The sequence below is a fragment of the Geospiza fortis genome, unplaced genomic scaffold, assembly GCF_000277835.1.
Source record: "Geospiza fortis unplaced genomic scaffold, GeoFor_1.0 scaffold54, whole genome shotgun sequence".
Classification (NCBI taxonomy): Eukaryota; Metazoa; Chordata; class Aves; order Passeriformes; family Thraupidae; genus Geospiza; species Geospiza fortis.
Genome location: NW_005054301.1, coordinates 852,823 through 879,237, shown reverse-complemented (window position 1 = coordinate 879,237; position 26,415 = coordinate 852,823). Strand labels below are relative to the sequence as shown.

At 37.3% G+C, this 26,415-nt stretch overlaps 1 protein-coding gene across 2 annotated transcripts; it reads left to right on the top strand.

The window, feature by feature from the left end:
• Positions 1 to 1,125: 1,125 nt before the first annotated feature.
• SPATA7 (spermatogenesis associated 7) lies at positions 1,126 to 26,415 on the top strand. Of its 2 annotated transcripts, XM_031065938.1 has the most exons (11): positions 1,126 to 1,208; positions 1,876 to 1,968; positions 2,858 to 2,905; positions 11,267 to 11,400; positions 17,672 to 18,144; positions 19,189 to 19,255; positions 19,705 to 19,775; positions 20,596 to 20,655; positions 21,983 to 22,060; positions 23,428 to 23,485; positions 23,841 to 26,415. In XM_031065938.1, exons 1-11 carry the CDS (start codon positions 1,127 to 1,129, stop codon positions 24,333 to 24,335), a joined length of 1,659 nt encoding a protein of 552 aa, XP_030921798.1. In that variant the 5' UTR covers position 1,126; the 3' UTR covers positions 24,336 to 26,415. The 2 variants fall into 2 exon arrangements, with proteins under 2 accessions (XP_030921798.1, XP_030921803.1); XM_031065943.1 differs by lacking the exon at positions 1,876 to 1,968.

Genomic DNA, 26,415 nt, shown 5'->3' with positions numbered 1-26,415 from the left:
AGTTATATATGTAATTGCAATAGTACTTTACCAGTCATATAACAGTGGGAAATGAAAAAGAAGCCCTGGACAGCCAGGTGCTGGGCATGCAGGAGGTGAACTGTGAGAGGTGGGATGAGGAGCTGTTACCATGTGTGGCATGGCTGTCACCATGGCTCCCTGCACCCCTGGTCAGTTTGTAAAGGTAAACAGCCTTTATCACCCCAGCTGAGGTCACTGGGAGGAGATTCCTCCTCGTACTGGGTAGGTCCAGTGTGCTTCTTCATGGGCTGAAAAGGGGAAAGCCAGAGGTCAACAGGAGCAGTAGAGCAGTTGAGTTACCCGCTTCACCTGCATGGTGGTTGCAGACCCTTGAACTGGCAGCTGAGAAGTACGATGGGGATGGGAAGACCACGTGGACCTTGATAGTTAATAGTATTAAATTTGTAGAACTTGTCTGTACAGTTTTAGAATTAATGTTAAGAAAGGGTGATTGGTATACTTACCCTGTTAAAAAAATCCTGTTTGTTTTGGTTTGCATTTTATATACCTTGAATGCCTTGAAGCAGTGCTCTGTATACATTAGTATTTGTAGTCCTAGCATATCTCCTGTCCAAATTTGTTCTAAAACAAATTTGTTCTAAAGTCAGTTTTTAAATCTTAGGTTGCATAACAGCCAGTGGTTTTCAAAGAGGTGATGCAGATCTTTTAATCCACATTCCCTCATTTTTCAGAACAACTGGTTGTTTAAGTTTTGTTGGCATCTCCACTTGTCTGTGGAGTTCCCAGTCTATCAAAGTGCCATGAACTTTGAAACAAATTGGAGGTTAGCATAGAAACAGAATTGTGACTGTATCAGTGTACGGTTTAATGACAAGTGTTAAGTTCAGACTAAAGTGTTCTGATGGTCTGTTCTGCTGTTTAGCTCACTGAACCACTGAGAGCACTATCATTGTGTATCTTGGTGTTTAGATTAAATTATTTAACTACATTTGTAGTTCAGTGATTATAAAGTGATTGAAGAAGATTTTGAAGAAGATCCATTAGAACCATTCTTGCATTCTTTGGAGAAAGACTTTATCTTGTCTATAAAAATACGTGTGGGGATTTTTCTCTAACTTTGGTTTTTGTTTCATGTTTAGGTAAGATGAATGAATGCTCAGCTCTTGTCATTCCCAGATGTGGTCCAGCAAGTCCATTTAAAGGACACTTAAGTAATAAAAGTAATGGTAAGTAACGTGTACTTTCATCAGACGGTCGACTTGGTTCCTTTTATGTGAATTCATTGATTTTGAGCTTAATTTTTTCTTAAAACTTCTGTATCGAGCTTATTTGGAGAAGTTTAATAGTACTTATATTTGGTATGCATTACTGAAAATACTTTCAAGGAGTTAGTTTTGCCTTGACTTTACTGCTGGCTACAAATTGGTAGCAAGATGAACAAATATATAAGGATCTCCCATCTCTGTTAGCTGTAATATACTTCTATATACATGTGTGTTTACCACATTAAAGAATACCTAGGGTTAAACATGTTCCTTTAGAGCCAGTAGTTTACATGGGCTAGTTTGTGATTCTGTGCTATACTGACACCTCAGACACCTTTTTTTTCTCAAAAGAACATAGAGTGAAGAACAGGAAGTTTCCATGCTAACATATGCTTAGTACAATTTCAGCTACTTTTGCAGCTGTTTATTGAATTAATGGCTCGTTGGGGAAAGAAAAAGGAGACAGGATGATTCCATATGATTGTAACTGGTAAAAAAAATACTGCCTTTGAGCAAAGTTAAACAGTGTCTTAAAGTTTGTGACTTCAAATTGCAGTTAATAACTGTTGAAAATTGTAGTATTCTTTTGCTTGCCTTTCTAATGTTCAAATGTATTTTAATCTTACAGCTTTTTGCATTGGCTCCTCTCGAAATCTAGCTAGCCAATACCTGATCAGAGATCACATGGTGGTTCATTATAACAGAGTTCTTTCAGCCAAAGGTAAAAATGTGCATGTATTAATGAACTGTCTCCCCCTAAATTAAGCTCAGTCTCTCAGAATAGCCTCATACCAAGAAGGGATGACCTGGATTGTAGAAAATTGATTTTTCTTACCCGTACATGTGTCAGCAAGGAGATGTGGCTTTTACTTAATAATACTTCTATATTATTGAGATGGGAGGTCTTGTATGAAAACATTTTCCTGAAATGTTACCAAAGATTCTGCCTTAATTTTAGTGCACTTTGTGCTGTATTGGCTTAATTCTACTTTTGATGAAATAATGAATTATGAAATAACAGGCTGAACTGAAGGTCATAGTCATAGTCATAACAGCAAACATACGAAAATTATTTTAGGAATGAAGGCAGAACATTTCTACCTAAACTCAGATCACAATGTCTTTCTTTTATTATTTTTATTTCAAAAACGTAATCATCTTTTGTTCATCTTGCGCTGAATAGTAATAGCGAGTTCTAAGGACTGTGAAAATTGCCTTGTGTGTTTGCAAATGAGAAAATCATGTTACTGACAGAGTCCATCCACACAAATACAATATTTACAATGTTATATCTCATGACATACTCAGAATCCTCAGGGATGCAGGTAAATGCTATCAGAACAAAATGTACAGAAACTTTTTGAATGGAGTCCTCATTTGAGTGATGATTCTTCCTTTGAATATGTGTTTTACCCAGAGAGCTTTATCTCAAATCCTGTGACCATTTTAATGACAACCTAATACTTTAGGTACACAGCAACTAGCATGTTTTAAAATAAAGAATTAAATTAGTCTTTGTTCTGTGATGGTTTATTACTCCATTTTTCTAGCTGTCACATATACTAAGTAAATATTGAGTCACTCACATTTGGTGTTTTTCTTATTTTCAGCAGCTGTAGACTCTTCATTGCCCAAAAGTAGGTTGGCCAGCATCAAACGTGAGTATTTGTTACGTGTTGATTGTGCAAATGATGCTGTAAAACTAACTTGGCAAAAGAGCCAGTGAAGAGTAACAATAGCATATAGCCCTTAACTGAGCATTCATGTGTCTGCTTGTTTATTCAGCTTTCACATCCTTCTTCAGCTACTTGGAGATACCTTGAATCTGCATCGAGTGGAATGCTGGAGAGATAGATCTGGGCTGTCAGGGATTAGCTGTGCTTAGCAGGACAGTTCATTTGTCAATGGCAAAAGTGTCTCAACTGCAAGAGATAGGATAATCTTAAGTATATGGTACAAATGCAAAGCAAAATCCTGGACCTTTCTTAACAAAAGCCTTTGAGGATTTCTCTCACTGCTCAATGTATGCATGTAACTGATATATTTTTTCTGACCTGCATTACTTTATATGCTGTTCCATCTGACCAAGATTCCTTTACAAATAATAAGATAAGGAAACTCTGCCATTTAGGCTGAAAGTTTTGCAGTTATCAAAGAGGTAATTCCATGGGAAACACCTACTTTCAAATTCATTTTTGGTCTCACTGACTTCTCAGTATTTAAAGTTAATACTACCCAGGCGTATCTTGTTCAGTTTCTGCACGATCCTTATAAATTCTAGGTTTGTATAATGAAGTTTAAAATTATTTCAATTTTATTTCCTACCTAAAATTAGAGTGACTGCATTTTTTCCCTACAGTTCTATGCATTGTTCATCAAGAAGTACAGATTTCTGTACTGTAATGACCTTGCAGCCAAGTGTGACATGTTCAGGTGTTGAGCTCAGTGCAAGGTACCATTTGTAGAGTCTCTGGTAAACCACTGGAGAATCATTTTTCTTTCTCTGTTGTTTTGTGAAACAGATTACATGGAGATGACAGCCAATAGCTCAGACAGGAAGAATGTTGCAAATATGCTGAGGAAGAAAAGTAATGGAAAAGGGGTTTTAGAATACTTTCAAAACAACTTCTTGTTTCTTGCTCAGGATGAGACACGTGATTTATCCAGGCACAATTTTAACTTCAATATAGTTGAATATCAGCAGTATCTCTAGTGTCACTGAGGATGAGGGGTTTCACCTTTATTCTCACAGTAGTTCAGTGTGAGTAGTTCTCTCAGTAACATGTCATTGTTTCAACTGAAGCATATTATTACTTTTTTCTCTTTGTATTCTTTGTGCAGTTATTGCATTCCAAATAAAGTTTCTGTTCCCCCTCTATTTCAAGATTTGGGCAAGGGGGTAAATTTAGTTTAAAATTATAAGATTTATTAATAGCATAGAGTTACAAAACAGAATTCCTGCAGATAGTGTTAAAAAATACCTCCTGAAAATGTGCTTCATGTACTGCTAGAATAGCAGGTGAGTATTTCCCTTTGGGGTTGTTGCCATGAATCAGTCATTAGTGTTTAAGAATTAAACATGATACTGTAGTTGGCATTCTCCCTGGCCAACTGAATGTGTTCTGTCCTTAAAGTGGATTTAGTTTCCACTGTTCTTTTCCTGGTATCTTAGCTGGCAGCAAAGCAGGCAAGGTGCCATGCCCCTGGGCTAGCAGTGAGCATGTTCCTGTGTATTAGATCAGGCTTACTGACTTAAAATAGTTGTTAGAATGTGAAACTTCTTGAAATGTGAAACTTCTATGTTCAGAATTAGTCCAAGCATGTTGATTGATACCAGTGGCCATTAAAAGCCTGTGGTTGTGAAACTTGTGCCAGAAAACTTGACAAAGGCTGTGCCAAGTAAGACAGCTGCTGCTACACATGCCTGGTTTCTAACAGTACTAACTTTTCAACCCATATGTTTAGTGGTTTTTCCACAAGGCATATTGATAGTACAGCTTGAACTCAGTGATTAGTGTGCTTAGGAATGCAGGTCTCTTTGATACTGGGGCAGGGGGAGAAGAAGAACAAATATTCTGAGAAGGTACCCACCATAGATCTATTCTAGCCTGGTGGAACTTGAATTCTTGGAGAGAGGGCAGTGAGAGAAAGGGAGAGGCAACAGTTCAGACTGATAGTAGTGTTGGTTTTCTATCCTTTAAAGGGGTTAAGTTCTAGTAAAAATATCAAGAAATACATATTGTTATGTAATTCTGTATTTAAATCTTATTTTTTCCCATGAACCCATACATCTTTACACTTTTTACACTTTATATTATGAAAAAGCAGAGATCTATGAAAAGCTGTTTTACATGTTTTGTTGCTGCCATTTTACAGGAAGCTTCCACAAAATCACCCTCTTTTTTTCTGTTAAATCTTGTCCTTAAGTATGTATTTCTAAAAATGAAATTTACAAGCAACGAAAATAATGTCTTTAAATTCAAACACTCAGGTAATTCTAATGCCTGTGTTATGTCTTTGGAAGGGTGTTCTAATATATTTATCAAGTGTGAAATTTGGTGAGCAGGAAAACTTATAGGTAAAAAATCTTCATGAATCTGTGCTTTTAACTGTAGTGGTTTTGACTTTTTTTCCTGGAAGTTATTTACTGTAAAGTTTCTTCATTAATAAAAGATGTTGGGTTTTTTTATGAGGTAATTAATTTTAGATATGTACATCAAAAATACATTTTTCACAACTTGTAGTTGTGAAAAGACTTTAGATCATCTAGACTGACATAATGAGTTAAGCAAACCAAAAGTTCAATCCAGTTGTTCTAATATGGAACTTAACAGCCATATTGCATGTGGTAAATAAAGCACATAAACAAGAAAAGCCTGCAGTCTTGACTTGTAAAGGTCAAGAAATGGAGAAAATATAACTTCCTTTTGTAAATGTTTCATTAGTTATCCATCATTATTACTGAAAATGTGTTCCTGATCTTTAATTTACCCAGCTTTACCATCTGTCTGCTGGTTGGGAGGACTGTTGTTTTTATACTATTGTCCATCATTACTCAGGATTACAAAATAGCCATAGCATACCAGAGAACAAGAATAAGATTATGCATTTCATTTATTTTCAGCATTATGTCAGTACAGCATGTCTAAATTGTCCTTGGGGGCTGCCCCAGTGGTACCTTAAAAACAAAATCACTGTCAAGGGCCACCTAGAAGCCCTATGGACCTCTCTCTAGGGCGCACAAATGGAGGTTTACGTGGGCAGCCTTAGATGTGTCCTTCAGGGCTGGTGCAGCATTGCGCAGGTTGTGTGCAGTCACTGTTGGCAGGCTGCTGTGTTCTTCATAAGGATGACAGAAGTATGTAGGAGATGTCTGCTGGATGAGGAGCATCAGAGGTGGATGTATTTGAGATAATCCAGTGCTTCTAGCCTCGTCTGAAATGCCTTTGAAGGATTCATATCTCACTGTTAGGCTTTATTTCCAAGTCTTAGCAATGACCAGGTTTCACCATTAGTAGCTTTGCCAAGTAGTATCAGATTTCTGAAGTACATACACTCTTATAGCTGTTACTTTGTATTTGATACAAGCAAGGCTTTACTATCAAGCCCTTAATAAACACATCATCACCCTTTTTTATGGTGATACCTCCCTTGTTTGATGAAACAGTGCTACTGATACCCGATGTAAAGAAGGACTGCAAAATCATCTCTTAGAGTTATGAAAATTAAAATTTCTGTGTTAGACTTATAAGGAACCTGAACTTCATAGCTAATGGCAAAATTCAGTTTTCATTTGATGAGATCTCACCCCAGGTGCTTAAATTATGATGTACTGGAAATTCGTGTAGAGCTAGGAAACTGATAGTAAAAATTCTTAGAGAAGGAAGCGCTTGCTTGCAGAACTAATATTGCTGACTGATACACTGGACAGTTTAGTTATGGTCACTAGGTACTTCAAGCTCGGCTGAAATTATGCTTGTATGATTTATCTAAAAAAGAATTCAAAAGGGAAAACAATAACTCCAAATGTGTTATTGCAAAAATAGCTTATATAAAAACACAGTAGAGAAATTCTGAGTGTTGGATAATTCCTTTGAGATACATTGTTCTGTAAGCTGAACTCGGTTTAAATCTAACTTTGTATTTGATTTTTGTCATCCATTATTTACATCAAAAATTAAATAACTTGAAGTTTAACTGCAAGATATTTTGTGATGTGACATGATAAATTTAGCAATTGGAAATTCAGAGCAAAGGACAACCACTGGCATTCCAGATCGTAGTGTCCGAGTGCAGAGCTTTCAAACTGCCTAGGACTGTGATATATATGATTAGTTTGTGTCTTCCAGGTTTATGACATTTGTTTTATAACTTTAAACATGTCTTGAAATGCTGCTGCAGTCTAGAATTACAGCAAAAATAATTAAGCCTACAGAGGGAGTATTCTAAAAGGGAGATAAAGTGATGTGATCTCTGCTTTGAAGTGTGGTGTACTCTGGGAAGAATATTTGCCTAGGCAAAAGTGACAGATTGATCAGTGTCTTATAGGTATCTCTTTATGAAGAGTGCTACAGTTTAACATCTGAAATTCAGTCTTTCTTATGCTTCCTTTCACTGACAACAAAATTAAGAGAATGGATTCATGGAGTGCATGCAATAAGAGGTATGGAATCTAGGTTCACAGACTGAATTTATCTGATCTACAGGATCAGTAACTCGTTTATATTCTGATACTTTTTCTCTTACTATACTATGAATCTGTGGGGGTTTGAGCGTAGTAGTTAATGAGATACAATTAATCTCTAAAGCTCTAATAAAACTTTTAAAGGGACTCATTATTTGGATTTACAAACTGTATTACTTTATTGCTGCGAATTTTGTTTTCCCCTTTTAAAAAGATTAAAAGTAACCCAGTAGTTTTCTTTTTTTTTTTTCATTTATTTGTCACAAGATATTTACTATTATGTACTTTTCCCATATTTAACTCTGCATATGTGACATGTTCCTGGAGCCAGTGTTCAAGTAAAAGGTACTTGCAATGAAACTGTTTTAAGTATCTGTTAACAAATGCAGTTTATGTTTACTTCCCACTAGTCTATGACAGTATGCCAAGGGCACTTCTTTCATATTTAATTTATGGACCTCACTGAAAGCTAAAGAAGCTTTATATCTGTAATGGGTTTGAAGCAGAAGATAACTTAAACAGTGAACAATGTTTTCAATTAAAAGCTAAATCTCTCTTCTGAAATTGGATGTCTCTTGAATGCTGGTCTCTTTCTTTCTGTGTTTAAAATATTTGCACTGCAACACAAGTGGTTATGTATGACAGCCTTAAGTATCTTCAGCTCTTCTCAGTTGTAATATTGTAATTAGTGTCTCAGAGTTCCAGGCAGGTTTTCTATCTGGCTGAAGTCAAAGCATAAGACTGGATTCTCCAGTCCTTGCATGGGTAAAGGACATGAACTAAGGAGAGGTAGGACAGCGTGCCTGTTTCTGCATTTGCTGACTGCCTCAGAGCTATCCTAACTTACCTCCGGCTGTTTACATCTACATTAACTCTTTCTAGAAGGATTTCTTTATCTCTTACTTTGCTGGTTTCAAAATTCCTAGCTTTTACCACAGATCTAGCCTGAAAACTCCTGATTTGGCAATTAGATGCATATATTACTGCAGTTTTCTGACATTCTGTTTTGCATGTCTGTGCTGCCTTTCAGTACACGAGTGACTTTATGGATTTTGGAGCACATTAATGGATTAGCTGAGCTAAACTCACTGTATGGCAGGTGTGAGGCAAGGACTCCACATTTCCCATGCAGGTGATGGTAGTCCCAGTCTTTCTGGTATCCCAAGATAGTCTTAGCTGGGATCCTTACTGTTCTTTATTCTTGGGCATAAGCCATGCTTTGTGTGGAAAGACACAGCACCAGTCCTGGAGGAGGTTTTTTTAACAGCTTTGAATGCCAGTAGTAAAGGCTTCCATGTCAAATTTCAGAGTTTCTCCTGTATAAAGAACAGAATAAGGACAACATGAGAATTCTGTTTTGCAGAAGGACAACATAGGAATTCTGTTTTGCAGTCATATTCACGCTGCTTTGCACTTTGTCCAGACATTCCTGTTAAGCCATGGTGTGCAGGTGGAACATGGAGTAAAATGTTAAAGCTTGTATTGTCGTAGGCAAACCCACTTTTCACCTAAGCGCCTGAGGGTAAGGAATTTGCTGTTTCAGACACCTACTCACCCTTACCAATACTTCTGTATGTATTGCATTTTTGCTTTGTAGGGTTCTCATTCACCCATATTTGTTCAATCAGCCACCACCATTTTACCTGAGCAGTAGGCAAGATGTGAGTTTTTATAGCCTCCGTGGATGTGCACACACAGACACGCTGTATTGGCCCAGAATAAGTAATTATTTATCTCAAACATATGAAATGTCTAACTTGTAGCTAATTTCTGAATGCTTCTCCATAACTTTTAAGACAAACACAATTAGAAATAATAGTAATTTAGAATAGACACAATAACTCAGTATAGAAAGAAAAACATTCCATTTTAATTATTTAATGGTACAGTATATTTTATCATTCTGTTAAAATGTATATTTTTAATTCAGAGTTGTATAATGTAGCATTAGTTAACTTCAGCTAATTTTTTCCCAGTAATTTAAGCAGTTTCATATTGGAAGTACTTTAATAGCATATGATGGGTAAATCAGCAGCCAATAAAAGAAATTACTCTATATTTTACAAACCAATTGTAAGAATTAAAGAGAAAGAGGGAGTTTCCTGAGCAATGAGAGCAAAGATTTCACATCTGAAAGATTAAATTCCATCTTAAAAGGGGACTAAAATGTTTAAATGCAATGAATGCACTTACTTAAATATTTTCTGGAGAGTAATATGTATGTAGGGTACGCATATGAATGCAGTTTAAAGGTTGATTAAACGTCCTCAGATTGCTGTAGGTCTCAGCTGTGTAGAAGAATGTACCACACCAATCCCTGAAGTTTTTTACATTTCCATGCATTAAATATAGTAGTGCATGTGCAGACTCGGGTCTCCCAGAGTATGATATAAATATATTATGAAACCAGAGAACAAATCCTCAAAGGCCTTTGTGTGTCTCTATGAAACAAATTATTCACACACTTGGATATGTGTTAAGTGAATGAGAAAATTTGTATTTGGTATACAGACTTCAAAAGTGTGTTTGCTTTAATTTTTCCCTATTTGGGAAATGAAATTATTAACTTTTTCATCAGCCTCATTTTGATTTTTCAACTTTGCAAATTTTGAGTGTTTTGTCCAGTTCTGGGCCCCTCACATCAAGACATCAAGGCGCTGGAGTGTATCCAGACAAGGGCAACAAGTCCTGCGAGGGGTCTGGAGCACAAGTCCTGTGAGGAGTGTGTCAGGGAGCTGGGGGTGCTTAGCCTGGAGAAAAGGAGGCTCAGGAGAAACCTTGTCACTCTCTACAAGTGCCTGAAAGGAGGCTGTAGCCAGGTGATGGTCAGACTCTTCTGCCAGGCAACCAGCAACAGGACAAGAGGACACAGTCTTAAGCCATGCCAGGGGAGATTTAGGTTGGACATCAGGAAGAATTTCTACATGGAAATGGTTGTCAAGCATAGGAATGGCCTGCCCAGGAAGGTGGTGGAGTCACCACCTCTGGAACTGTTTAAGAAACAACTCGATGTGGCAGTTGGTGAGGTGGTGATTGGTCAAAGGTTGGACTCACTCTTGGAGTTTTTTCCCAACCTCAATGATTTTGTGTTTCATCTGTGAAACGTGGCTGCTCGTAATCTGCCAAAACTTTGGACTGTACTGTGTAAGATTTAGGTGACTGATGGCAAACTCTTACACAGAAAATTTCCCTGTCTTTTGGGCTATTTTACCTGATGACGTAGGTACCTGACTCAACTTTCTGCACTGCAGGTGAGGTCTGGGACTGCAGACCAGTGTGCACTGATAAAAATGCCCCACTCTGATCTGACAGGAGCCCTTTCAGAGCCAGCCTTCTTTTTTTTTTTTTGTGTTCTTAAGAAAAATTTGCTTGTTCTGCCCTGGATTTCTGTATTTAGGAAATTGCATGTTGTAAGTGTGGATTATTTTACATGTCAGATTTGCTACCAATAAACAGAGGGGTTTTTGTGAAGTACTGGATGAGAGTACAGTCAAAGGAGTTCTAGTTGTAAAAGACTGGGAGAAAGCTTGTAACTTTTTGAGCAAAACGCTCTGTTAGCAATCCTGATCTTGAAAGTCTTGTATGCTGGTGTTTGTTGTGAGGTAAGAAAATTTCAGGAAAGTTAAGGCACAGCTTCAGCTACCAGTATACTCTACTAATAATTTTTCTCTTAAGAGTAGACATAAATTTTATAACTGCTGTGTATTGGAAGTGGAATGAATCTCAATAGTCTGACTTTACTGAGCTATTGGAAACCACTACAGTGTTTTCAAATCACTTAGGGAAACAAAGAATATTTCAGTTTGGGTCTGACCAACTTTGTCTCTTCCCTCAGTTGCTGACCAGCAAAGAAGAGAGAAACTGAAAAAGAAGATAGCCAGGTGTAGAGAGAAGTTAAGTGTGTGTGAAGCTGTCTCTCCATCCCGTCCAAGAGGCAAAGGAAGGGCTCTGCCATCCTCTTTTAGAAAGGTATGTATTTTAATTCTGTTTAGTGGATACTCACATATACTTGCCTCCCATAGTAACAGCTGATCACTGGTGTGCAGCAGTGAGGGCTTGCACCCTTCAAGCAGCAGAAAGTAAACAAGGGTCTTCCTGGCATGTGCCCACCACTGAATGCATGTCTTGACCTTCTGACAAAGAGTGCTTGCAGTAAATACAAGCTCTAATTACCCATGAATTCTCTTGCTTTCACCTCAGCTGAAATTCCTGTCCTCTGTCACTCCAGAGCTTTGTACCATTTCCTAAGGCAGAGCTCTGTTACCTCTACCCTTCCAAGCAGAAGTATCAGGAATCTTCATTTTTTTTTCTTAATGGTAAGTCCTAGTTGATAATACATTTTTATCTAACAGTATATTAAATCATTCAGTTGTATTTCTTGAAAGCAGAAATAATGCTTTTAAGACCAAAATATACCATTCTGTCTGTATATATTCTGCTTATATGCATAGGCTCACTTAGGTTGGCTGGCATTTCATCAAGCTATGTGATGTATAGTTCTAACTAATCAATAAGTGCGTAAATAGCCCAATAAATTACATTCTTGTTCATCACTGTAAATGAGCAATTGCATCTTGAAATAGAATAATAACTCTGTGATTCTAACAGCATAAGCTTCATACATTGTTTAAACATCTGTAAAGCTAGAGGACATTTCCAAGTGGTACAGCAAACACTGTCAGTTTCTTTCTGTGTGACTGATTTTTGTAGCAGGCAGCCTGAGTGTGACCTTATTGCAGTGTAGAGAAATAATGCTTTGAAATTTGATACATGACTCCTAGTTATGGATGAAAGCACAGGCATGAATAAGAAAAGGGAGGAATTGTGATATTTAAATCTAAATTTTATTTTTATTAATACCTTTTTTGTCCTTCCATGTTATTTTTTTGCAAACTTGGGGCAGGCAAAGTTCCTTAAATTCTTTCATTGCAAAACCAAGTAACATTTATCTCTAATTACTGGATGAACTCCCAGCTTTAAAATGAAAGGATGCACTATAAAAAAGTGCGGCTTTTTTCCTTTGTTTTTCAAAATAAGATTTTCTAAAATTCTACCTGAATTGAGCTGGCCATGAGTAAAAAGCTCTGATTTAAGCAAGACTTGGTATTTCGTATCTCGTGTTCAAGTAATCCTATTAATAGGTATTTCTGGCTGCTAATTAATTTTTTAAAATAAATTAATCCATGCCAAAAGTCAGTTGAAGGATGGCTGCTTCATAGGAGGTTAAATTTTCTCTCTTAATCATTTGAAGTGTGCCTTTGCCTTGACCTTTCAAGATCCCTTTCTGCCTGTTCTTTTGAGATTTTTTTTTTCTGAAGAATGAAAGTTGTGGCCATCTGCTTGTGCGTATGAAATATAGATTGGGAAACACCATTAACTGGTTCTAGTCTCTTGTTAATTTTGTATGCAACTGACATGTGGCTGTGTGAAATGCCTACTGAAATGCTTTATATTTAAATATTAATTACACTCTTATGATACCAGCAGTCTGAATGTGTGTTGTGCTTAAATTAATTCTGTTATAATGGAAGATGTCAGTGACTAAACAAAGCAGAAGAACCTTCTGAGCATCAAAGAAAGTTGTTTTCATTAGGAATATTCAAATTTCCTTTCAGGCTTCATAGTGACAATCACCTCTTGTGCTGGTTCTTGGAATTAATGCACACTCAGTAATACCCCTTCTTAATAACATCACAGTATTTGATAAAAGTAGGAACTACTACATTAAAAAATTGACACCCACACACACATGCACAAAATGAAAGAGAGTACCAGGACCATAGTTTTTCAAAACAGTGATACCAGGATACAAACTGAATATTGTTATAGAAGGTCCAATTTATTCACATGTTTGTATGAATTTTCTCTAAAGGCAGCTTGTCACTTCCTATAGGAGAGTTTTGCTCTATCCAGATGGCAGAGAGCAGGTGCTCAGCTGACTTAGAGTAACATTTAAATGGCTTTCTCAAGTTAAAAGAATCATACACTCATTTACTGCAAATTTGCAGCTTCTGTATCCTGACAGTGCAGTTCATAAGGCATCTCTTTGATCTCATTTTATAATGGTAGATGAACTATTCTACTGGAAGACCTTTTCATACAAGAACAAGTTAATTTCAAGATTAAACTAATCTTACTGTAATTTCAGTGACCCCAGTGAGAGCTTCCTTGGACCTTTTATGTGAAAAAGTATTTAGCAACCTTTCTTTTCAAAGTTTGGTTTTCATAAGGCAGCTGATACTTTAGTGGCTTTTGAGCTGGAAAACTAAACTTCTTGTAGAAATTAAAAGTAATTTACAGAGAAATCTGGATTCTTTCTCTGTGTTACTACTTTTGCCCATCAGATGACAGCAGTATGCTTTGATCTCTTTTTACTGAATTTTCTCTTCCACAGAGTCCATGGAAATTCAGTGATCCTCTCTCTACATCCTTGCTACAAAGTACTGCTCAGTTTACCCCAGCTTTGTGACTAATAAAATTGAAGCATAGATACATACTTTATGAAACTTTTTAAAGGAGTTGCTGAAATGTATCATTGAGTAGATTTGTATCTTTCAAAACAGATTGTACTTGGTTGAATTAACAGAAACATATAAGAAACATATAAGCAAGATATAAGTCAAGATTTTTTACTCCAAATTACATTAGTTATAGTTCTTGATAGTTCTAATAGCTAAAGTTCAGATACTATAATGGAATTTCTTAAAAATTTTATTTGAAGAATAGAACTAAATATATTTTAATAACTTCACTATTTGTAGGCGTGTTTTTATCTTTTTTTTTTATTTCCTACTTAAACATCTGATGTTTTTAATAGAAAACAGAGCAGAAAGTGAGCACACTTGCTTACATTTTTTTTGCAACACAGGACAATTTTCTGAAAAAGAGACAAATTGCAGACAAACAGCATTCTCTAACACTCCTTAAAATCTTTTGAAGTGACATAGTTCCTTGTTCATTATATTGTCTCTGTCTACTTGGAGTGTACTTCTCCCTGTTTGAGTAGTAAAGTTTTGCCTCAGGATAAGAGCTTTGAACGACATTCTTTTCTCAGTATTTGGATAAGTACATCTCACAGCTGATGCTGATGCAGCTTTGGGTTGCAATTCTCTCTAGTCATGAGTGAGCTACTTGGTCTATTCTACTTATGAAATATTTGAGAAGGAGAAGAAGATAACTGCCCTAAGCTTCCTCATACATAAGGAGTACTTAAATTTAGGATATTTCCATGTCAGCCTTGTGCTTTTGTTTTGTTTTTATCAACTCAACTGCTTCTGGGGAACAGAGCATGTCATTTTCATGAGGTGTAGATAAATAATTGGCTAATATAACTTCGTATCTTTTCTTAATAATTATTTTGCATAAGGCAGGGAGCCAGTCCTCATATGCTCACAAATGCTTCTACAATACAATTTATATCACAACTCAATGAGCTGCTTTAGTCACTGAGAGTAAAGCATTTACAAGAATTAAGCTGTTTAGAATATACACTGAAGGGTATGGAATTAGCTTTTAACTATATAGGTGGATGCTGAAACTTTCCAGTCTTATCTGTTTTCTATATTGCTGAGCTACCACTGCAACTACTTTATATGCAAACAATCACACTGGTAAGCCTCATTATTCTGCTTGCTAACACAGGCATTTGTTTGGCATTGTAACTGCATGTTATCAGTTCAGCATTTAATTATGCTGTAGTAGTAAAATGCAGTTCACTCACATGGGACACCATCAAGAAGAGCTTATTTTGCCTCAGCTAAGTAAAAGAAAACTTCTTTGCATTAGGCACCAGCAACTCTGGATATTTAGGAGTACTGGAATAGTTTAGATAGATCTTACTGATGTGAGAGAAAATTATGAAGGAAGTATATGGTATGATGGTAGTGTGATCTGTGACTTAATTTTCACAATGAAATACCTGCATTTTTAATATTCTTGTAAATAGCATTTACTGCATGCTACAAAATGTATATTCATCATAATTGAGCTTTAAAATATTGTGTTTGAAAAGAAAAAGAATGAAATAGTGTAGATTCTAAGCAATAACAGTAGCAGAGTTATCAGAAACTGGAGCATTTATACAGTAAGGGTTTATTACTAAGAATTTTTAAAAACACCTTTTTTGGGGTTGAATGTTAGAAAAGAAAATCTGTGTATATTTACAAGCTATACTACCAATTACATGGGTCAATATACTACATTATACCTTACTGGTTTGCTAGTAATATATTACTATCTTACACTATCTATTTGTAGGTTAGAATGTCATGAATTTTCAATAAATGTGTAAAGATTTCCAGTTTTGGTCATTGGAGTTTTTTTTCTTTCCATGCCCACCCCAGTAAGAGACTTCAGAAGTCTCAGGACAAGTATTGATTATCTTGCAGAATTCCCACAGGCAGTTTATTTTACATTTGTTTTTGTGACTTTTGTTGGCATTCAGTCCATTTGTCACTTCCTGGTGGGGAAAATCACACATCCAGCCTTCAATCCAAATCTTAATCAGCTGATTATTTTCCAAAAGTGTTCTTCAGGATTTTCTCAAGGTTTATATTGTGCTCAGGCAATGCAGCCCCATTGGAAATGCACTGGATCTATGTCTTACTCTCTCAAAGTAGTTTCTACATAGCTTAATTGTGAGATCAGGATAGGCTACCTGGTGAATCTGTGAATCTTCTCAACTGGCATTGTGGTTGAATGACATAAATGTCACAGCACATGTATAGGTCATAGCATACTGCATCCACTCTTTCTCAGGCTTCCCATGGAGCACATGTTCCTTCAGGAACTTCAGTAATGTAATGCTTCTGTTAAATAGTTTTTACTTGATTGATAGAAGTATAATAGAGATGAATGAAACCATTTGGAAATCATCTTCCTTTTCTTCCTTCTGTCACTGCAAAGCTTGTGGTCTCTGCTGGTGTCTCCTTGTCTTCCTGTTCCTTGTTAGGTGGTGGAAGTACATGGACAAGTTAATTTCTGTGTTAGCCTATCTGAACTAAACTTCAGGTTTGTTAAAAACCTCAAATGGCTTAGAAATTTAATTTTCTTCTTTGGAAACACCTCTACTTGTATACATTCTCTTAAAATCTTACAACACTTTGTTGCTGATGATGTGGACCTATACGAACTGCCCTAGTGTTAGGAAAGTATGATAGTAATTGTAGAAAGTTAGTTGTTGGTTTTGAATTGGGTTTTTCTCAGATGTTATAATTCAGCTGTTGTTTTGCCTTGCTGATTGCGTGGCACAGCAGTGAGATCTTCCAGAATAACACTATCCTCAGCTTGTCTCTCTCACTGTTGCACTGTAAGCCCTATCTCTGGGACTTATGGTTAGAGTATACACAGTGGGAGTCATCTCTTCTGCATCACACAGTTGTTGAATTTCATACATAGTTATATGTGTGGATGCACTAAATTGGTTTATACAAAATTTTGTTTGCTGATAGGCTTCTGATTCAGTCTTCCAGTTCTGCAGCATGCTTGCTCATGGAGATTGCAAAATGTCATACATGATTTTCACTGATTGACAGAATATTTGGTGGGTGGCTGTATCCTAGGTAGGAAAAGAACATACAACATCTCTTTCCATAAGGTGTTTCAGACACATTGTAAAGCAAATTTATGAGTGTGCATACCCTGTCCAGGTATTTATGCTTTGATATTGCAAGGTTTTCAAAACTCTATGACTGAATTAAAATTTCTATTTAGTTTTTAATTCTAATTTAACAAAACAAACAAAAAAATTACCAAACTAACCAAAAACTCCACCTTAAAATATCACTTGAATTTAGTTGTGTTTCTGTCTTATTTGTCTTTGCCACAGTGTCATAATACAATTCCAGAATAATCTTGAATTTTTCAGCATGGGATAATTATGGGTAGAGTCTGCCTTAGCTTGCCCAGGTGGTATGAACAGGGGGGAATATTTGAACTGTTCCAAATTATTTGACTCAGTGGAATGATTTCTTGACTTCTAAAAATTTATTGATTAAACTCTTGGTTTGATGTAGCCATCAATATTCCATAACAGAGCACCAATGTTTTGCTACTGAAGTAAACCATTTCCTTACTACTCTCTTATTTCCAGTGACTAGGTTTTAAAATCTGTTAGCACTTAGGCTCTAAGTTGGAAACTCCCAGTTACCAACTGGGTAGCTCCCAGTAATAGCTGGGAGTACCATCATAAGGAAAGCAGGTAACTTGCAAAGCAATCAAATGTTGTTTTATTTTTTCCTAGAGTCTCTTGGAAGCAGAAGATGGTGTCTCACCCTCTGCTGGGCAGGCAGAGTACGTATCAGGAGCAGCATCTTCTCACGGCGAGGATTGCTTGGTTCACTCCTGTGCAGGGAAGTGCACCAGGAAGCACTCTCGGAACGCAGCCGGGGCGTCGTACTCCAGCGTGTGTGTGTCACGGGCCGCAGGCAGGCACTCTGTGCTGCCCCGCAGCCACTCCATCGAGAGTTTTGTCAGCGTTATTGGTTGTTCCCAGAGGTGCCAAGGAAACCACTCCCAGGCCGTCGGCGGGGACCTTCTAGAGAGGCACTCTGAATGCTTCACCAAGAGCCGAAAGCCTTTCACTCCACGCACCTTAATATCAGATGCTAAACCTTTCCTGTCAGAGTACAGGTTTTACACTCCTGCTCAAAGGAGGAAGAGAAATCACCGCAAATCACAGCTTGTGGAAGCTCAAACACAGACTGATATGACCAGGTACCTCAGAGATTTAAGCTTTATTTTGAAGCTCTGGAATTTAGATGCTATCATAACATCTTCATAAAGGCGAGATGTTTTGCTCTCATTACATTTGTATAAAACTAGAATAATTATACTGATGCCTTACTAGAACTTACAACTAGAATAATTAATATAGATACACCTTAGCAAAAGCCAGAAAATAATGTGATTTTCCTTTTTTCACTGGCATATTTTCCTGTCTTCTTTCTGGAACAACTGTTTTAATTTATACATATTGGATACAAAGTGCCACTAAATTCAACATCTGCTGGGGATAAATATTCCCTCTCTTCCCTATGCTCTCTAATGTATAGTTCTGTCTTGTAAAGAATTAACCAGTATAAGCATGCAACGTGTTCCCCACTATTGCCCCTGTAGTCTCATGCTTTCCAGTCTGTTAATTAATGCATCATACAAACATCTTTTTTTAACTCTTGATTGCAGCTCTCAGTTGGTTTGGTCATTTTTTTGGTTTTTTTTTTGTTTGGTCATTGTTTTTTTTTTTAATTTAAATACCTTTGTATATACCCTGTATAAAATACTTGAAACGAAATTAGTGTCCTCTTGCATTGAACTTCTTAGCAAGTTGAACAGTTCTGATTTTGTTTCTACTGATACTACCTTGTAAAGAGAAATCTTTTCCCTTTTGTGCCCTCCAAGCCTGCATGTCCAACTCCAGTTTTGTCATAGAATAAATTAGGAATTTCCTAAGACTGGAATTATGATAGCTTTTTCTCTGTATTGCAACTGTAGATTTCTGTCTGTGGGTTGTCTATTTTCCTGGTGCACTTTTAATTTTAGGATCATCTCCATTCTTAATTCTGAATAATTATTTTGAATAGTTCAGTTATCCACTCCTAGTATGCAGCTAAAAACTATTTTGTATCACCTGTCTGGCAGAAATGTTCTGAACATTCTGTTGAGGCCAATGAGACATTTCCACAGTGGCACTGCTAATCTCATCCTACATTTTTTGCAAGTAGTCTACTTGGGAATCTAATACCTCTCTAAATTTTGTAGCTTTCCACCTGAAGACAAAGTGCCTGTGAGAAAAGTTGCGGGTGAAAAGCAGAAGATCAAATCAAAGGTAATAATGCATCTCTCAGTCATCTGGGTACTCTTCCCACCACCATCACTGTGGGGTAATACACTTCATCGCTGCCACAGCAGTGAGCAGCTGATTTAGGTGTTCTCTCTGTTACCATGACATGAGTTAGTTCCATAGAGGAGAGAGAATTTCAGAATACTGAGTGGAAACTATAAGAAAAAACACTGAGACACATGAAGAGATCTCTTTCATTTTATTTTTTTTATTGTTTCTATAAGTGCACTATCAAATATCTGTTAAGGCCATACATAATTGGTACATGACTTTCCAGCAGAAGGTGTCCCATTTGTCTGTTTACCCAGAGTTTCTCAGAAAAGATACGGAATTTCTAGGGCTGCTTAATTGCAGAGAGTTGTTAGATTCATTTTAGTGGCGAAATTTGCTGTGTATTTGCACTGATAATAAAGATTTTTGTTTCTGTGTTGTAGGCTGAAGATAAAAGATATACTTTGGATGAGCCTGAGAGAGGAGTAGATGATTTTCAACTCTCCATCCCAAGGTGCCTGACTTACAGCACGAGGGAATATTTGAAATGTTCCTTTCTATACAGCTGGTCCTTAGGCCATAAGTTTTCGCTAGCATTTCTCTTTATGTCTTCTTCTCACAGAACTTTTATTGGGTTTTTTATATCAATGGCCTTTCCCAACTTCAAAATTCATTCTTTTCTTGTGATAAGTTCCACTGGGAAGCCAATTAAGAAAGAGAGCTCTGAAAAATATGAGTATTTTTGTCAGAAATTACTGATGAGACATTAATACAGTTGTTAGTTCTGTACATCTGAGCTCACAGACTGTATAGTACTATAACTAAATACTGCATTGCAGGAGCATTTCCCACATCTTTTTCTGAAAACTTAATACTGGGATGGCTGTAATACAAGAGCAGTGTTGGAAATCAGGCCAGAGCCCAAGGGCTCCGAGCTGATTCTCCTCATTGCTGGTCTAAGTGTCACACATGACTCGCTGATTCGCTCTCTGGTCTTTTCATACCAAGGCATTTTTATCTGAGGAAAAAAATGTACTCTGAGCTAAAAAAGCATTCTTACAGATAACAGAGATTGAATAGCATCTGAAGTAGCATCAAGGTCTTCTGAGCACTGCATCAAGGGGGATGGTGTAATACTCTTGAACTGGAGTCTTTCAGGTTTCAGTGCCAGCAGGGGATTTTGCTCCTGGAGCAGGCTTTAAGGGTATTATGGTGGGGTTTTTTGTGAAGGGAATCATATAATGGCACTCCATGGCTCCAGAAGAAAATTACATGTAAGGTAGTATAAAAGGGATTTGGAATGTTTTTTTCTTGCCCTCTGATTTTTTGATTAGAGAGATATCATGGTGTCCTCAGAAGTCTTCATCTTCACCAGAGAGAACTGACGATGCTGAGTAAGTATGCTTTTAAACCAGTTTTCTTCTCATTTACAACTTCAAACTAGAAGGCTTTCCTCAAAACTGATGAACTTGAAAAATAAAATACTTAAAAATTTTATGTGAATAAAAAAAAAAAAAAGAAAATTTATTTTATCTTCAGAAGACTGTACAGTGCCTACAGTTTGTTTCAATTTCTTTTTAGGTCTGTAATCTCTGAAGCAAATATTGGCAAATGAAGCACCAAATTGAAAGGCATTCTTACCACATTTCTGCACTAAAATTTGATGAAAATTAGAAGAGTTTTGAGTTATATTCAGAAACACTATAAAGCTTCATCAAGTGACCTATAAAGCTTTCCAAGTGACCTTGGAAAAGCCATTTAATTCTTTATGCTTTAGGACAGCCTTGTGTATGCCTAACTTAAGGCTTATAATAGAGGTCTCAAATACCAGCTGTAGGTAACTTCCTTGACTAGAGAAGGAACCAAAATGATAATCTTTAGGCACAATAACAATTTTTTTATAATGAAAATCATGCAAGATGTATTCCATTTTTTATTTTCTGTTTATTAAGACTGGAGAACGACTCAGTAGAGTTTGACTGGATGCTTTGGAAGACTTAGAAAGGTGCTGTGAAAGAGAAACAGCACAGAAATATTTTCTTTTGGGGTTTTCTTTCCTGTTGTCTTTCAAGCAGAACTCCAGACTTTTTAAGTGTCCAATTTAGAGTAATTGGCATCAACAACTCTTTTAGAGGTACTAAAATAGAGATAAGAGGTGAAAGTCACACTAACAAGATTTTATCCATCAAGGAGATATGTTGAAATGAGTGGATGCTGCAAATAAGCAGTTAAATCCTTTTCAGCTTCCATTTAGGACCAGTAATTTTCAGCTGCAGTTTTCAGATTTTCAGAGAAAATTCCCTAGAAGCTCCTTTGGAAGCCTATACCCAGAGCATCAAACTGCAATTGTTCACTTTTTTCCCAGTTAGCACTCCCCTTTCTTGAGTGCAGTGCAGGTTCTGAACTCTTGCCAAGATTCACTGATTCCCTCGCTTGGGATCTCTCTGCTAATTTATTCTCCAGCAGAAAGTTAGCATAAAGGCAAAGCACCATGACCACTTTTCTAACAGTCTCATATTTTGCAGTTTTTTATTATCCAGATTGAACAAAAGGTTTAGCTTGTTGTGATAGCCTTACCTTTTGTGAAACATAAGTGCTGATGCAAGAACTATAAAATCTTCTTAATGGCCTTTCCAGTGAAGGTGATTAAACCTACTAAAATATGTCATATGTGTTTCTATGGTAGAGCATTTAACATTGGGGTTTCTATTCTCCCTGCAGAGAAGAGGAGCTTTTGTATTTAACTTTCATTGAAGAAGTAACTAATGAAATTCTTAGACTTGGCGTGTTTTCTAGCAGGTAGGTTACAGTTGTTTTCAATTTTGCAATGCTATGTAAGAAATCCATGGACTCCATAAGTAAGGGAAGTAGTGACTAGTAATAATTTCTTTATACACACATATACACATATACCTTGCTTTGTTTTGTTTCCTCTTCTTTTTTGCTTTATGTAAGAAAGAGGAACTAGGAAATACCTTTGGGTCATCGACTTTGATCTGCTGCTGTGTACGATGAGATAAAAGCTTCTGTTAAAAACTGACCTGGACCCCTAGGTGGAAAAATACTAAGAACTCATTTTAGTCTGCAATATCTGTTTTATTAAATAAACTGAATTACTAATCTTTTACACAACAGGTCCTTTGTCCCCCTTCTGTCCTTCCAGTTCCAGTATGAATTCAGTCTTCAACATGGGTTGCAAGGGTTACATCCTCTTGAAGATAAAAGTTCACCAACTGCTAAATCAGAATTTTTTTTCAATATGATACTGGTTCTTTCTAATAAAGAACTCTCAATTTATGCAAAAAAAGCCATTGCAGTATTTCTATACATACACAGAATATATATACAGAATCTTAACCCATTTTTGAAAATCTGCATTCAAGGCAGTCTAATTTCATATACTCTGATCTTGCTTTGGGTTGATAATTGTTTTTGCTATTCTGTGCGCTCTTATTTTTTTCTTCTTATGTCAAGGCTGTCAATAAGAATACTAAATCCACCAAGTAAAAAAATTCATCTTCAAGAAATTTTGAGAGCAGTCTACCTCTGGCTCTTTTACAATAATTTTTTTCTTCCACTAGAACCCTTATTACATTTTTTTATAATTTCACATGTAAGCTAGGTTAAATTCACTTGACTTTCTAGAATTCTGTTCCAGTGACTGCGTACTTTAGTTGTCACAGAACACTTTCTTTACAGAATCTTTTTTCTCATTCAGCCTAAGAAATGGAAGAGAGCTCTCAGGACTGAGTACTTTTCTCTGGATTGTTTTTTTTACTGAAGCTGGATTTTATTCCTTCTCTTTATTTATTCTTGTGTGTAGCAGCCACTATGATGCATCCAAGAGATTTTGGATACTTCAGCATGCCAGTAGAATCACCACTGCATTGGAGCACATAGGCACACCAGGTCAAACACACACATAGCTGTACTACAGGTCACCCCACAATTGCCATGTGTTGCCCAAAGCCAAGTCTGCCTGCTGAGCATGTGTTCAGTGGGTTGCTGACTACAGGTAGCTCTCTTTGTCACAGAGTGGAATTGAAACAGTCTTAGAGGTGCCATTCAGCTAAGAACTGGAAATAAAAACATACTGTCATTAGGTTATGTACATCTGTTAAAAGTTGGTTTTCCTCCTGTGAAATAATTTGATTTTTTATTTATAGGGTTCTGGATCAACTGTTCAAGTGCCATATAGAAGAAAATAAGAACCGCCTTGATGAGGTATGTGCTGCCCTTACAGTAGTCTCTGCATATGGTTTAGGTGACATTTCCAAAGAGCAAGGCAAAGGCACAGGTATATTGGAGGGTAAAGGTAACCAGAATATTCAGAATACTCAGTGGGGAGCCTCTGTCCATGAATGAGATCTGTTCACTCATTGGGTCACGGCAGATCAGGAATCACAAGTACCGTGACAAAGAATGGACAACAGTCAGTTCAGTTTGGGGACACTCAGTGTTTCATTTAGTCACTTGATTGCAAGCAGCCTCCCATCTGTCAGAGTTAAGCCCTGTGTGAGCAGTGCTCAGGTGCCATGGGGCTGGAGAAGTGTGACCCTTTTCCTCCTTCACCCCTTAGGGCAAAATGCGCCACATGCTGGATGTGCTGAAAGCAGACCTTGGCTGCGACCAGGACAGCGACACAGACCCAATCCATGCAGATCAGGAGGCCTCAGGCCCACTGGAGCAGCAGAAGTGTGGTACAACAGAGGAGCTTGAGTTTGCCAGTAAAGGTCACAGGCTGAGGAAAGCTACAAAAAATGAAGAATTCCTTGAGACCAGGGACTTGTCATTAACAAAACCAAACAAATGTGGATCACTGTCCCGGAGCAAAAGGTCAAGGGAGACACGGGGCAAGGAGGACTTCTCAGAAGATACCACAGAAATTATGGGTGCTGGGAAAGAGTCTGATTTCTGTGGTGTGGTATTTGAAGAACACCCAGACACTTCAGCCACCTGTGAGGCAGCTTCAAATTTGTTTGTTTGTGACAGTGATTTTGATGTCAATAAGGAACTTGGTGAACTTGATGAAAACTTTGCAGAGGCCCTTCACATTTCACCTAACTATTCATAACTGTAACCAAAACTTACCTGTTAAACTGGGATAGAGCTCCTTCTGTGGTGAACTGCCATTTGTCAACCAATAGTAAATTGTTAGGTTTATTTTCAGTTATTTCTGTTTAAATACTGCTAAGATCTCTGTAGCAGGATACTGTTAATTGGGCATTAATCTCTGTGTAAATTAGATATTAAAGGATAAAGGGTCAGTTCAGGGTCAGTTATGAGAACAATTTTTGTATTTTGCTCATAATTGTATAACTCAAAACAAACTTGAGAATATTACAACTAGATTTATATTTTTTAGAGCTGTAATAATAAGTTATGAAATATTTATTGATTTAAATAAATTAATTGATAGCGCATTTATGATCCTGCTATAAAGATCTGAGATGTTGTAGTCTGCAAGAATTCAACAACTTAACATAAACTTATCAAACTATGTCCTCTTCCAGAATGGACCAGCAGTTCCACCATGCAGTGTGCTATGTTACCATTTGCAGAAGCCCACCAATGAGAAATCAAACTATTTCACAAGAAGAAAATCCAAATTTTAACAGGTCTATGTAGATTAATGGCTGCAGTTTTTTATTTTCAGTTCTTTACTGAATGCAACTGCTAAGTTCAGTTTCTTGCACTGATGACAGCCATGGCATAGCATTCTGCATCAAGCTTTGGTTTTGGAAAATGATTGAATTGCTTACTGTTTGTTGACTAGAACTGTGTAGAAGAAAACACTTCAGGCACCTTGTACAGCAAATGGAAAAGAGGTGGTGTATTTTCTGGTTTAAGTTTAAATTGAAGTTAGTACATGCATTGCATGAAATCAACCCAAATGTCATTGTTTAATCAGAGTACAGCTATTGCCCTGACATTCCTGTTGCCGCAGAACGAGTTTAACAGGTTCTGAGGAAATGCTGGCAAGTTACATTGTCTTGCTGTAGGTGAGGAACAAGAAGTCTTAGGAACCTGGATAAAGCCTGTCCTCTGATATCTCCTAGGGTCAGTTGCTAACCTTCTTACTCCAAGTACAAACCCAAGCTGTACCAGTTCTTACGTAACAACTGCCACCACCTGCCTCCCCTGTGCCTTGTGAGCATCGACCAAAATCTGTGACTCCATCAGCCAGATGACCCATTGCAGCTTAAAGGAGCTCCAACAGACACAGACCACTGCTTCACTTAGGAAGCATAAACTTTTAGACAAAAAGGAAATGTCAAAAAACAGCTAGAGAAAGCCAGTCAGAGAAAAACATCTGGCACAATCACAGCACTGCAGTGCAGAGCACAATTCCCAAAGAAAGCAAAAGGCACTTTCCTGGGTGCCTTGTCCACAACAATAAATTGCACTTGTTGACAATGACAGGAGGCAGAGTTTACTTTAGCCAGGTACATGTGACTGGGCAGATGGGCACCAGCCTTTCATCTGCCACGCTCAGTTGGCTGCCTTGTAAGCCTGGCCTGTAGCACGAGTGCTCTGGCTCACTGAAAAGCAGGTGAGATAATGTGAGGACTTCTACATCCCCCCATCAGAGCCTGTCTTGTTGAAAAGATGTGACCACAGGGCTGAGTCAGTGCAGTGCAGGGAGGGTCTGTCCTCAATCACAAGTGATCACAGACCGCCTCCCATGCTCAAGGAAACTCCCTCTCTATCCTTACGCAAGGGAGCTGAACAGAAGGAATGCCCTAGGAAACTTGTTTCTACTTCATGAAGAATTCTGCTCCACAGGGACTGGTTTGAAAACTAAAGAGCATGGTTTGATGCATACAGGTATAAAGCCTCTTTGCTCCTCAGCCAGGACTTCACCCATTCTTCGGGCCCTCCATTCCAAGTTCTCCATTCTTGGTCAATAATAGGAATTTAGAGTTTTTTTCCCTTCCTATCTCTATACTTGTGACTTGTACATCATAAAAAATGTCACTTAGCAAACTTTGGCTTCTGGTCTGCATGAGTCTGATTAAAGATTAGTAAGAATTTCACATTCAAATTCTGTAAATGCAAAAGTACTGTAGGAAAATCACAGAAAGGCACAAGTAATGACATACTCATTTCCTGTAATACAAGTAACATAAAAACAAATAAAAACCTTGACCATA